The 14,963-nt window shown below is 38.1% G+C and overlaps 1 protein-coding gene across 1 annotated transcript; it reads left to right on the top strand.

Annotated features, from left to right (window-relative positions):
• Nucleotides 1-4,883, top strand: ackr3a (atypical chemokine receptor 3a). Its single transcript, XM_056755111.1, has 2 exons — nucleotides 1-98; nucleotides 2,727-4,883. The coding sequence occupies exons 1-2, from the start codon at nucleotides 90-92 to the stop codon at nucleotides 3,867-3,869; spliced, it is 1,152 nt and encodes a 383-aa protein (XP_056611089.1). The 5' UTR covers nucleotides 1-89; the 3' UTR covers nucleotides 3,870-4,883.
• The last annotated feature ends 10,080 nt before the right edge of the window (nucleotides 4,884-14,963 follow it).

The raw sequence follows: 14,963 nt of genomic DNA, 5'->3' as shown, positions 1-14,963 counted from the left end.
GCGGACGCGTGCTGGCGGGAGCGCTTCTTGTCTTTCTGGACTACAACAAAAACGAGGATTAGCTCTACTGCGTACATTAAAGGAACAAAATGACGGAGGTAAGTAATATAATTTAGTTTTAAAGAACGAGCAAATGTGGAAGACTTAACAACCGTGGAAGTGTTTTAGTTACACCGTTGTCTGCTTTAAACACCTGCACAGATTTGCTAATACCTAGTTTTTCGTTCAATACAGATAGGTTGGATGTAAACGAACGAAATCTAAAATATTTATTAATTTACAACAGTAAGATAAGCATGATAACACCTGATATCTGTGTGGTGTCGTAATCAAGTTAACATCAGTTACTGAATCCTCGACAGCCGCATCAGCATATGACGTCACGATTTATTAACTTGTCATGGTCATGCGTTACCATTTTTCCCACTTCAATTTAAAAACACAAGTCGCTTTGCTGCCCTATAAATGTTTTAAGTTGAATCATTTTGCTTTTGGTTACAAGTCATTTCAGCGTAGTATTTTTATGCTAAGTTGAAGTTATAAAAAATACCTTTCTTAAATGTATTGTTTAAGGATAAAAAGCGACTGCTAAAATGTCTAAATGTAAATGTATTGTAATATGTCGTCATGACTTATTGATCACGTCATTTTTCCTATCATGTTTTAATCTAAAATCCTCTTAATTTTGATTGCCTTAATAATGTGAAAGAACGTTCCCAAATACATCAGTCCAGAGATTTGTTTTGAATTATAAATTCACATATGTTACAAATTTTCATCGAAGTTTATTACGTCCATGACTCTGCATACATTGCTCTGCAGTCCTTTGCTGGAAATGATCTCATTCTGTCACATTTGTTCATCCTTTAACTCCATATATAAATCTATTTCATTTTTTATATCTCTCAAAAAACATACCCTCAACAAAAAAATATTATAATTTGAAACAGAAAGTTAACTGGCAAAAACATGGAATATATTTTATATGAAAAGAATTAAACTCTGAATTTAGGGCTGTAGAGAACTTTTCAAAGCACCAGATTGAGAATAGATGCTACAGAGGTCTCCAGTGAGGGTCCAGGCAAAACTGTGAGTGAACCATGACTTAAGCATCCTGTCAGCAAGACCAGTGTCACAGGTTCAAGGCCCTCAAGGTGTCTGTTGTCATAAAGCATTTGACTTTTGACCTTACAATGTCCTTGCTTTAACCACTTTGTACCATATGCTGGGAGACAGAGAAGTATTATTGTTCACAGATTTAACTGCTTTGACCGAGGACGATCAGAGATAGTTAACCCAAGAAATCATCGCCAATGACTCTTTCTTATATGGGTCACAAAGTAAGAGAGATAAAAAACTCTGAAAAGCAGGTTTGTGTCAGTACAGTTGAAGTCAATGGGAGGTCATTTTGTTTGATTACCATTATTCTTCAAAATATTTAATTTCGTGTTCTGCAGAATACAACACACATAATGGCAAAAATACAGAAAGGACTTTTGCTTGTTTGTGTATCATGTTTTTGTTGCTTAAATGATATTCATCTGTTACATTTTGTGCTATGAACTTCCCAAAATGTTTCCTTTTAGGGCTAAAGCACATAAACCATTATTAAACAAACATGAGATTAAAAGGTTTGATCACACAGCACTATTGTTTACTTATTAAATGAAAGACAATTAGATTTGACTTTGTAATGAACTTCAAAAGGAAAACAGGTGGAGTAACAGGAAATTTCCTTTTGGAGGGGAAATAGTGTGTAATTCAGACTTTGGGTATATCAGTTCAGAAATACAGTCACACACTTTTATGTAACGATAAGGCTCGCACCACAAAATAAGGCAGAGATTTATCAATTGATACAGAAAGCAGCATACTGACCCCCACATACACAGTTTCAGCTCTGCTTGAGTCTGAAGGGTTCCACTAAAAAGGATTTAAAGAACAGAACAAAAATTAAGGTCAAAGGTCTGCGACCTCGGCACCCACATAGCAACAGTCTTTTAGAAAATACCACTTAGATGTTTAAGATGGCGTGACAGAATCCCTAAACTGAAATTACTTTGCTCACAGAATTTGCTGTGAAGTCATAGAACCAAATCGCTTTGATTTTTGGAGAGCAGAACCAGCTATAGGTTGCTTGAGCACGACTGGCTTAAATCCAAACAGCTTTGTGCTTTTGAAGTAGTGTCAACTTTCTAACGGAGCTGAACCGTGAAATCTAAATAGGATGTTGTGACGTTTTCACAGATCTGCCATTCTAGTGCCATAGACAGGTTTGTCTTGCGTGATTGAAAAGGTAAATGTCAAATAAATTATCAAAACATTGACTCCTAAATGCTTTTTAGCACATATGAGCCTGGCAAATAAAGCCTCCATCTGTTAGTTCTTACTGTACTATATCAATACGTGAGATAGTTGGTTGCTGTTTTTTGTATTTGGCAGATGGTCAAAAAATCCTTTTAGTGGGTTTGGTAAATTTAACAAAACTTAATTTAAAAATGAATGAAAAAAGGTCATATTTCCTCGCATACAAACAATGAAAAAATAAGGTAAACTGTAAAGGAAGTTATATTTCTTCTCATATTCATAGAACTGAAAATGAAATAAATTAAGGCCATTTTTCTGAGAGTCACCCATGAGAGAATGTGGAAGCCATTTTATGGCAATCAAAACAAAGAAAGCTGGATTTTTGTGTTAAACTTACCTGTTTCCTTCCCTTTCCACAGTTGCTGTCTTCACCTCCAAATGAGAAGATGGGTCTAAGTGCCAGCGAACTGTCTGAATTCTTTGCCATGTGGGAGGAATTTAACTTCACAGATGCCAATGAAAGTATATCACAAGTGGAAGCACAAATGTGCCCAACTTTATTTAACCGTTCCGGTCTTCTTCATGCAATGTGCACCCTTTACGTCTTCATTTTCATCGTCGGCCTTGCTGCCAATGCACTAGTGGTGTGGGTCAACCTACGCTCAGAGCGCCATTATCATGAAACACACTTGTACATCTTGAACCTTGCAGTGGCTGACCTGTGTGTGGTAGCTACTCTCCCTGTGTGGGTAAGCTCACTGGCACAGGACGGCCATTGGCCGTTTGGCCAGGTAGCTTGCAAGCTGACACATCTTCTGTTTAGCGTCAACCTTTTTGCAAGCATATTTTTCTTGGCGTGCATGAGTGTGGACCGTTATGTTTCAGTGGTACGCTCAGGGGAGATATCTCACAGACGGGGAAGGCAAATACGCCGTTTAGTGTGTGCTGTCACATGGCTCCTGGCTCTGTTCGCCTCCGTGCCCGATACACACTTCCTGCAGTCGGTGAAGTCGTTTCACGGTCATGTGACCTTGTGCCGTCCCGTGTATCCCGAGGACAACCCTCTGCAGTGGATGGTGGGCGTTCAGCTGAGTTTTGTGGTTCTAGGTTTTGTCATCCCCTTCCCCATAATAGCCGTGTCTTATGCCCTTCTGGCAAACACTCTGGGTTCCCCTAATTCCCCTTTAGGTGGAGATCAGGACCGCAGCGTGAGCAGGAAGGTCATCCTCACGTACATAGTGGTCTTTATAGCCTGCTGGGCACCGTATCATGCCGTGCTCCTTGCCGACGCTCTAGTCATGCTCGAGGTGCTTCCTCTGGGCTGTAGCGCGAAGAACTCTCTCTTTGTGGCGCTGCACCTCACGCAGTGCCTGTCGTTGCTCCACTGCTGCGTGAACCCGGTGGTCTACAGTTTCGCTCATCGTCATTACCGATATGACCTCATGAAGGCCTTCATCTTCAGGTACTCCACCCGCACAGGGCTGACACGTCTTATGGAGGGCTCTCAAGGCACCGAGACGGAGTACGCAATGGTGGAGAACACCCCTACAGCGGGGAGCTAGGGGACCCTGGGAACCTTCACCCTCCACCACCAAAGTTCTGCACTGCTTCAAACATGACCTCACCTGACATGTTTCAGATTTGGATTTCCAGATAAACAAAACTGAATTAGAACTGAATGTTTTTCATCAAAGGTATAAATGCTTAACGTTGGCCTCAGAGACATTCATAGCTTTTGAGCTTTTGGAATAAGGCAGTTATGCAGAAATGTACCAAAGACAAATGGGATTTTATTTATACTCTGTAATGTTGAGATAAATTGGTATTAAGTTACAGGAATGGGCACATCTCACAAACAGTAATTGGGTCAATAATAATCATGAAGAATTTTGAAGCAATTTAATATACAGTATGGAAAAATGTCACATTATTCTAAAAGTGTCTTCCTTCTAAAGATATCTAAGGTAAAAGAACATAAAACCTTTTAGAGAGTTAAGTGAACAAAATGTTTATTTGTGTTAATTGTAACGTTTATAGTGGTCAAGTTATCTTTGTAAGTGTAGTAACGTGGCACACTTGCTAATGCTTTAATTGCTCAAAGCACTTTGAGGAGGAGCAGAAGTTATTATCTCCGTGGCAAGAATTTTAGCATTGCTTTTGAATTTTGAACTGTTACAGTTTTAAAGGATCGAAAAATCTTTATATTTGCAAAGAGCACAGTTTGAACTGGATTTGAAGGATAGAGTCTTTACATGCTACTGCATGTGTTTGTGTTTATATGTAATTGCAAAATGTAATTTACAAATACATGTGTAATTTACAAATACATGTAAATGTTATTTTTTTGTTCTTGTGAATATGATGCTTTTTGACAGCTCCTATTTTGTATCAGAGCCTCCGATGTTGTACTTAAAAGAACATTGTGTTAATATTAGATGTGTATATTTAGAATTTCTGTTAGGTATATACACATTCCTGTATTTAATTCTATCATTTATTTTTGTTATAGAGTTCTGATGGAATATTAAAAAACCTAAAGTAATTGTTTTGGAAATAAATATAAATTTGATCCATAATCCTGCTTATTTACAATTTTTTACAACTGCTTTGTATATAAAGCTACTGTGTGGTATTCAATGAAAACTGCACAGATATTATTAATTCATACATGAGCTGAAGTCAATATGGATATAATAAAAAGTTGCCTTTTGATGTTTTATAAATATAAAATACTCTGTAGTATTACTGGTTCGCCATCTGTTCAGCAGTGGTGGCCCACTTTCATTTACACCCTAAGGGGCTTCATAAAAACTTAAAGGTAATGACTACATTCTTTTTTAGTGCAACAACAAACATCTTTGAACAACTTTTGTCTTAATTGAAAATACTCAATATATCACCACAAAATGTTTCAAGATGGTCAAAGCAAACGTATAGTAACTTCTACTGTTTGCAATGGTCACGCATGTTTACACATCTGTACACTCATTGCAGCTGAAACATACGTTTAACATTTGGAAATGTGAAGGGATGTTTAGATTTTCAAGCAATGAAAATGTAATTAGCTGCTTTTTTTAATTGAAAAGGCATGAATGACTGTGGGAATTAACATCCCATTTCTAGCAGATACACTTTGAGCAATTTATTGGAACGGAATGTTGACAATCAAAGCAAAACATTTTTCCAACATAAACATTTCAATGATAAAATAACTTTGAAGTTGTGATTGCATCAAAGAACATTTACATTTGTTCATTTAATGTTACAATTTGGATATTCAACTCCACAAAAAATTTGTCTTTGAAACCAAAAAGAACTCAAATCAGATGACAGTCTTATTTGATCGTTATATTAAATAGATCTTAAAATAAAATCTGTTCATAAAAATGTGGTCATGTATATTGAGTATAGTATAGATTTTTTTTTACTTCGATAAATAATACATTCAACACAGAATCCTTCCAGGAAGAATCAAAGAGAGGACTTGACTAATACATTTTTTTCACATTAAAAGAAATCAGGAGAGAAAGCAGGTCTACTTCAATAGAAATATCTATGTCGAAAGCACTCAACAGTACATGCCGTGCACATGTGGGACACATGTTCAGGTTTAATATAGCAACACCCACTGACAAAATCCCATCTGTAGTCTGCATTGCAGCTTCAAGACATTGCTACTTTACAAACTACGTATATCTAAACCGATTTAATGGAATTTATTTGTTCAAAAGGAGCCCTAAATTTGGTGGCACAACATATTTGTTTCCCAGTACTACCTTTGGTTACACTTTATAATAAGGTACACAAATTTATCATTAACTACGTGCGATTGGTTTTACAACATGTTAGCATGTATAAAACACATATTAATCCCTTATTCTACGTTACCTTATTCTAATCCTTCCCATTACCTAAAACTAAAAACTACCTTTAAAGCAGTTGGCCTAATAAGGAGTTTATTGCAACAAAAGTTGTAGTTAATAGTTTATAGTGAGGTCCCTATATTGAAGTTTGACCTTATAGCCAGTAAGTGTTGAGCTGCATTTCCACACCTACCAGTAGCAGAACAAGGACTGAACACATTAGAGCTTGATTTATGTTGATCTGAACTCAGTGTGCAGTCCCTGTCTGCTCTCTAATGCTTTCAACACTTATTTGTATTTAGGCACCTGAAAGGTCTAAGCAAAACCACTTAAGGTCACATTAGTTGTCGGCTACAAAGGACGCGGTCTTCTTCAGCATAATCCATGGCTGTCCAAACGGTTGCCTTGTAGTTTTACATCCTCTGATGGCTCCTTTGCGGCCGGAGATGTCTTAGATAGGCTTCAGCACTCCTCATGGCCCTATATAGGATAAGATGGATAGAGTAAGGAACAGAGATAGATGATGTTTTTCCCCCAAGTTTTTTAAGCTTATACCAACCTAATGTTGTATCTGAAACTTTGTACTGTCGAAAAAGCATGAAAAAAGTGTCACAGGTCGGGATGGGTCAAGCCGGACTACGCCCACCCCTGAACCAGGACCACCTCGAGGAGCGTATCAGAGGGAGAAATCGGAGACAGAATAAAATTTCAACAAGTTTTATTTAGAAGTAAAAGCAATTTGAAAATCCTAGTCTAAAATCTTCTTCCTTCTTGCCCTCAGGAATCGAAGGTGAACAGTACAACAACCAGGGTCTCTCCCGCTCTCTTCCTCAGTGCGGGCCCTGTAGTGAATGGGGCGGTGGACAGGTAAATTGTCAGGTAGGTCTTTCCCAGGTGGAGATGCAGTAAACAGGCGAACGGCCCGGTAAGTCTCTCTGGTAAGTAAATATTTCCAACCTCCCTTCCTTCACAGGTACGAGATCCGGAGCAGATGGCCGTCAGTCAGGTACGTATACAGCAGATTCACACTCTGATGATGGGGTGGCGAGGGAATCTTTACAGGGTAAGCGAATAATTTCAACCTCCCTCTCTCCACAGGCACAGAAACTGGAACAGAGGAATACTCCAGACAAAGTGTACCAACCCCGTTCGTAACAGAAGGACAGCCACTTCTCTCAGCACAGGTGACTATAAGGATACAGTAGACTCGAAGTCAACCGGTTGCACAGGGCTCCTACTGAAACAGACAGAAGGGATACTTCAAGTAAGCATACGGTTCACATGAGTTGGAAGGGGACGAACACTTCTCACGATACAGATGAATTGCGGGAATTCCCTAGACTCAAGTCGACAGGCTGAGCAAGACCTCTTCTGGCCTAGATGAAGTGGATATTCCAGACAGAACGGACCGGCTTTACGTTCACAGCAGAGGGACAGTCACTTCTCCCCACACAGGTGGGCTCCCAGGTTGCAGCAGGCTCAAAGTCGATGGGCTGAACGGGACCTCTACTGGAGCAGACAGAAAGGGTGCTTCACACAAGGTATACAGTTCATGTGCATAGAAGGGAGTGAGCACTTCTCACAATACGGCTGCGTTGCAGGAATACAGCAGACTCAACGTCAGCGGGATGAATGGGACTTCTACGGAGACAGACCACGAACAATTCAACAAGGCATCTCGTCTCTTATTCACTCAAACAGAGGGGTTAATTCAGAGTCCAGATGATAATTCCTCAACATCCACTCAGTTAGAACAGAGCAATGACACAGAACTCTCACTATTGACAGTAGACCAGCGTAGCACAGGGAGAGTGCACGGCAAAGGGAATGTATCTTCCACACACACAGCAATTCCACTTCTAGCATATAAGGTGGGGGAAACGTCAACCTTAGGCACTGAAATCTCACTTCACGACGTGCAATTTAAAGCCCGCACTCACCCTTGGGTCTCTGTCCGAGGGGGCCGCGTTCATCAATGCTGCAAAGGGTATTTCGGGATGTTTTTCTTCACAAACACAGGCAGAGTTCACATCACCATTTATGATGGAGAAAGAGACAGGAGGTCGGCAATGAATCAGTACAATCCACTCGGTGACATTTATGATCGTGATCCACACCCTCCAAACCACATCCAATTCAGTGTCGAATACATGCAATTACGAGACTCAGTTCTCGACTACCTAGCTCCTCTCCAATGCAAACAGGATATTTCACTTTCCCTCTGTTGCCCTCGAGTCCCTCATCAAGTCCACACTCTCCTCTTCATTCACCCGCACTCCAATAACTGCAACCACTCGATAAAACGACTTCTCACGGGAGAGAACCACCCCGACAGTCTCTTTCTCTTGCTTTTTATACTCTCTCAAGTGCTGACAGGACCTCACTCAAACCCCCAAGGTAAATTCCCCACACCTGTTTCCAATCGGTCATTTGGGGTTGTCATGGCAACAGACGCACACACAGGCCTGGGACCGGTGTTACACTCAAAGTGTCCCAGCGGAAACACGGCTTCAACGGGAATAAGTTCCATATACCATTTGTCACACCGTGACAAAAGCAAGTCTGCGTGATGAAGAAAAATAGTTGAGTTATTAATGCAATATAATTATCTCAAAGCTTAAAATAATTTTTAGTATCTTACCACTAATCAAGTTTGCCTGATATACCGCGGTAAATTCAGGTTAGTAAAATGATACATTCTGTATTTCTCACACCTGAACCAAAAATATTTTTGCCTCTTTAAACTCATTTGGTGTGAATCAGTCTCTGATCTCTCTCACACTTTTCATCATTATGAAATATCTTAAATGGTTTCTTGTCTTTCTCTCTCTGTTTTTAGCAAATGTTAATTGTTGCTATCATGCAGTGTTCAGGTCTGGAAAATAACACAACCTTAAAAAAACTGCCAGACCTCAAGACAACACAGTAAAACACTGTTAAAACTCAAAAGACATTAAACAGCTTCATAAAAATGTGTTCTTTCAAACACACTATTGTCCCGAATGTAGGCTGTGATTGTGTTAAACCCACAGAGGGGAAAAAAGAGAGCATCAGTTTAGAACAGGCTGTGACAACTCAGACAAGTTCTGTTTCTGCTATAGAGGGCCTCAGTTTACAGGCTACCCAGCAGCAAAGACTGTGAACATTGGAATTTTAACAATGTGGATAGAGAGACTGACGTTGTTTTCAATGTTTACTAGCACAAACTCATATTTAGAATAAACATTTAGAGTAGACGTATTGGAAGAACTACAAAAAATATACAATTATATAATTTAAAAGACTTGCTGATATCATTTGTCATGTGTTGTAGAGACATCTGCACCACAGTCTTTATTGTATTTCGGCTTATATAGAACCTCGGGTCCACAGGATATAACTATTGGTCTGTCATTTCAGTTGCCTCCTGTGGTTTGGCTGGTGTTCCAAAAGGGATTTAAAAGAGGCAGGGAAACACTGATTCATGCAGACTGAATGAACAGCTCACAATGCCATGTAATATGAACTGCCGATATTTCTGTGTTGGTTTTACAACAAAGCCAGAGGATTTCTTTTTGATTCGGTTGATATAGTGTTTGTGGGTTTGCATCTAAACATACTGCAGTTGCTACGGGCCTAAGATTCTGTGAAACATGAAAATGCCTGAAGTTTATTATTTACATCCACCAACAAAGTAATTTTATGCATATTTCTCTTTTTGCAACAAAAAAGATATGCATTTTCTTCGACAATAGTTAAAGTGATAGCCACTCAAAAGTAAAAATTCTGTCATCATTTACTCACCCTCTTGTCATTTCAAACCTTTATGACTTTCATTCTTCCACAACACACAAAAGAAGATATTTTAAAAAATGTTGTTAACTGGCCTGAATCTGAAAAGTTTAGTCTTCATTTACTAGATTATTCATTTAAAGAGAAACACAACAGAAATAAAATCAATATTATCCCAACAGGACTGACAGTAGGCTGTTAATATGAGCAGCATGTTGAATAATGTATTTTGCCTATTCTTGCCACAGTCTGATTTACTATAAATGGCTGGTGGTGTTAACCTTTTGGTTGGCAGCACAGTCAAGTCCTACATTTAAACTGGAAGGAGTAATATGAACAATCAGCACTATGACCTTGAGACGGACACTTTTGGATGAAAGGACTTCATTAAGTGATGAATAACCGACAGTCATTGAGAAATCAGTGAGAATCAAGTTTCTCTCGAGGGTTAGATGAGTGTATAGATGAGTTAAGTCTTATTTTTCGTCCCTGAAATGTCTGTCTCTCCTATACACTCCAGAGCATAAATTCCCACGGGAATCTCTGGACTGCGAGGCTAAAGGAAGCAAACAACCCTCTCAGCCCCTTTTCACTTTCACCACAATATTAGCTCATACAATATGGTGAAAGGGTTGAATTTCACATGGAAATTGTAGCTTGATTAGTAAACCAGGAAAGCAGGTTCATCCCACCCACTATTCTTTCTATTCATCCGCGTGTCTATGTGTCCTAAATTGGAGTCCCGGGGATACGGAAAACAAATACATAAAGTTTCTGTGACTCAGCAAAGTGAATAAAAGATCAGAAAGAGTTTTGCAATGTTCATTGAAATCCTTCTGTGCTACTTTTAATTTCCTCCAACTAACACTGTATTCTGGAATATGTTTTCTTTTGAAATAGGATAGCTATGAACAGTGTAAATGTGAATACTGTGTGACCTTGTGGAATACGATGAATACACGTTATTTAGCTATCCATTTTTCAAATAAAGCCTAAATCATATAATAGTCATATTAATATGATAAATTTATGGACACACATGCACCTCAAGATTTTCCTGCTTTATCTTTATTTTATATTCCGTCATACAATTTGAGAAGTTTTACCATACGTTTTTTTTACATTGCGGGAGTCAGTATCACATGTCCAATATCATCAACAGTGTAACAGTGTGGTTTCAAATAAGCGCTCATAAAGAGTTACAGCTCAAAACAATTGTCACATGTGAAACTTGTTTTCACAGTAGCTCTGAATTTCAGTATACTCTGATCAAATTCCTCAGTCATATCCAGATGGTTTATTTTAAGTAAAATGATCTCATACCACCAATCACTGTCATTTCTGAGTCAGCTCTCTCCCCTTTTTCCAAAAGCTTCTGTGTTTGTTGGCGGTTTGCATGACCTACATGCCCAGGTCTAGACCATATCTTATGCTTGTGTAAACAGATGCATTATGATGATAACCCAGAACATTTTCAGGCTAACACAAACCAGGCTCTGGATAAAAAACTCAAAAAATGTTAGTGAAATCCAACTAAAGTCCATCAGATAAGTTTGTGGTAAAATATCATTCCATCATGTGAATCACCTGTCCCCTTTTTTCATGTACTTTGGCTGTTTGTGGCCCATGAACAAGACAATCATGATGTTTTTTATAGTGAAGGTGTCTATTTAAACTAACAACTTTACTTTTAACTGTCTTTACCCACAATGTTACACAATCCTCCACGTACTGATGAAAATTTATAGATTGTAGACCCTACACTGTACACTGTAAGTCACTTATGATAAAAGCATCTTCCAAATGCATAAATATAATGTCTAAGAATGTGGTTAACAAACCTAAACCTACGGTTGCATCGGCATGCGTCTTACCCCAAATTGAAAGTTCTCCGAAAAATAAAATAAAACTGGTACCATTTACTCACATTCTTGTCATTTCAAACCTTCATGACTTTTCTCCAAAACAAAAAATGATATTTTGAAGAAAGTTGGTATCCGAACAGCACTGGACCCCATTCACTTCTATTGTATGGACACAGATTTTTTTCAAATATCTTATTTTGTGTTCTGCGGAAGAAAGAAAGTCATACAGGTTTGAAATAACAATAGTGTGAGTAAATAATGACAGAATTTTTATTTTGGGGTAACTTTCGGTCTGTGTTTGTTGATCAGTCTGGCTAGTGGCTAATAATATAACTTGGTATATTTAATGTTAATTGAAATGAATAGTTTCTTGTATAACAGATGTACTAAATAAACAATTTGTTGAATTTTATTGTATACATCTTTTAAAATAAATATTAAGTTGAATATGTCGTGTAACTTTGTCGCATTTAAGTTTAGCTATAAGTAATGGTTCTTGTACTGGTTAACCAAAATAATACTGGATAGACATATTTTAACTTGCTAAGTTGCTAGCTAATGTGATTTAATGTTTTGTATTTTGCTTGTTTTCAGAAATAATCTACAGGGACTCTATTCCTTGCGCATATCAAGGTTGGGCCACAAAAGCGTGCACAGTAACGTTCGTTTATGTTGTTGCTCTGAAACTGTCTATGGAGTGAAAGTATACTGTGTATATTATATATAAGATAGCATATTATCTTTTCATCTGTACTGAGTTATGTTTCTTGTTTTCTTGCACAGTACATGTTATTTGTCACTGTCCTTTTTAAAAAATGGCCTTTTCACACTGGTCAGTCATTTCCTAATTAAACAGACGCTGTTTTAAGTAGCCTGTTCTGTACACCCCGCTCAGTTTACACCAGTAAACAAACAGGTGACTCCAGACACCCTGGAGGCATCATTCATCACTGGAGTACAGCATGACAGGTAATCTCACATGAAGAACATGATCCAAACCCACAGCAGCGAACAAACACTCCTAAACAGAAAGTATACACCAACTATCTGAACATTTTTAATAATAATATAAAAACTTAAGAAGTTGCGTGCTATTTACAGAAAATACATACAGCTGGTCCTTTTTCAGTTCAAAGATAATTGAATATAAATACAACTTTTTATTATCTGCTTCATGCTATGTTGAATTATGAATAATACACTTTATAAATCACTCAGTGAGCCTGGGAGGCTCATATGTTTTGTTAAACTAAAAAGAAAATTAAAGAAAACATCTGTGAATTCACATTTTCTTTCAATAAAAAATAGTCAACAGAGATGCAGGTAAAACGTTGGAAACTGACATCCTCAGTCGCATTTAATGCGACTTTACATACATGTATTTGATTTTAATTTATTGTCGGCTGACCAACACCACACGTGCCATTTTTCCTGACAGGTCCTGGCCAGGATTTTGGGTGCGTCCCCCGGAGGTCACGTTTGTCCACCACACGCCATCAAGGTATATTATTTCAGGTTTTATTTCAGAAAAGCAACCGTAATGAAACTACGTTGATTACACGTCTTGAAAGAAATAAATGTTCATTTTATACGTTTTTTTAACTGAAATTTGAGAACCCCGATGATGCATGCGATTGACAAATGTGACCTCGGGAGGACACAGCCACGAAAAGCCAGGACATTGCCTTGGAAAAATGGCACATATGGTCACCCTAGGGATTAAATAAGTAAATGATGACTGAAGCTGTAGTGCCTAACATTCAGTTTTGTACTTCATATTTGTCATGGTTTGGAGCAACATGAAAGCACATAAAGACAGTATTTTCATTTTTGGGTGAACTATTCCTTTCAACATATTATAAATATTAGTATTCGTACTTTATAAATGTGGACAGATTGTAAAAACACAGAAGCGTAAGAAACACGGAGGTAATGTTTTGTTTTGAGGGTAGGAATTTATAATATAACCCCAGTTTGTTAAATATTTAGGGTTGGAGCACACACATTGAGAAAAAAATACATACACAATTTGCTTATATTTTGCTATGAATGCTCAAAAGGATTCTATCTGCCAAAGAGCAGAAATCTATTATATTGCACATGCTGTGTGCTTGACCCCTGTCCCATTTTATAACATTTTTGAGTTGTACTAATATCACAGGAATGTGAATCTCTCTTCAGAGACCAAGCAAACTGGATCCCTGTAGACAGAGTTTAAGGAAGCACAAATGTGTGAACAAGATTTCTGGTATTTAAGAAAAAGTGGTATTTTTTATTTGGAAATAACAAAAATATTTAATGGTAGCTCATAATGGAAAATGCAAAAGGTTGTTCTATTATGCAAACTCTTGATAATAATCTCTTCCATTTTCATGTTTACCATATGTTAGCTTATGGCTAAAGATCAGACCCCCTGCAGAACAAGTGCAATTCTTTAATATCAGGAAAGAGGCACATAGCCGAGACAGTGCTTCTCCCATCACAGCCGTAAGGAATGAACTATGAGAAGTCAATATGTTTTGCAGAGGTCCATAAAAATATGCTGATGCATTATCATGTAAGCAAAATGGACAATTTCTTCAAAACAAGTTTTTTTAAAACATTGTGGTTTTGGGTTTCACAGGATAGAAGAATCAGATCTCTAGGGCCTGTTTAGCTCATAAATGTGAAAAATATGCGGATGGCTCACGAGCGCCGTTGGCTTTAGATTACAGTTAAGCATTTGGCAGACGCTTTTATCCAAAGCGACTTACATTGCATTATACCAATAATTCGTTTTCTGAGTATACGCAATCCCTGGGATGGAACCCATGATTTTGCCGTTGCTAGCGCCATGTTCTAATCATTGAGCCACAGGAAAGCTTTAATCATCAAATCTTTTAAACAGCTTCTTGACCCAAGGACAAAACACAGTTCAGGAAGACAAACAATTCTGAGGAAAATTGCAACCGTGTACTCCTGCAGAGATGGAAGGACTATAGAGCGGGAGATGGGAAACAACAAACACAGGCCAGGTCATCAGCCGGACTCAAAGAATGGGATGGGAGAGGTACGGGGGACACACTTTTTAAACAGTCAAGCTCATCAGACCAAGCACATAAAGAGAAAAGAACTGATATTCAATGCAAGTGGAGTCCTGCTTGACTCAAAGTACAAA

The sequence above is a fragment of the Triplophysa dalaica genome, chromosome 8 (assembly GCF_015846415.1).
Source record: "Triplophysa dalaica isolate WHDGS20190420 chromosome 8, ASM1584641v1, whole genome shotgun sequence".
Lineage (NCBI taxonomy): Eukaryota > Metazoa > Chordata > Actinopteri > Cypriniformes > Nemacheilidae > Triplophysa > Triplophysa dalaica.
This window is presented reverse-complemented; position numbering and strand designations above follow the sequence as displayed.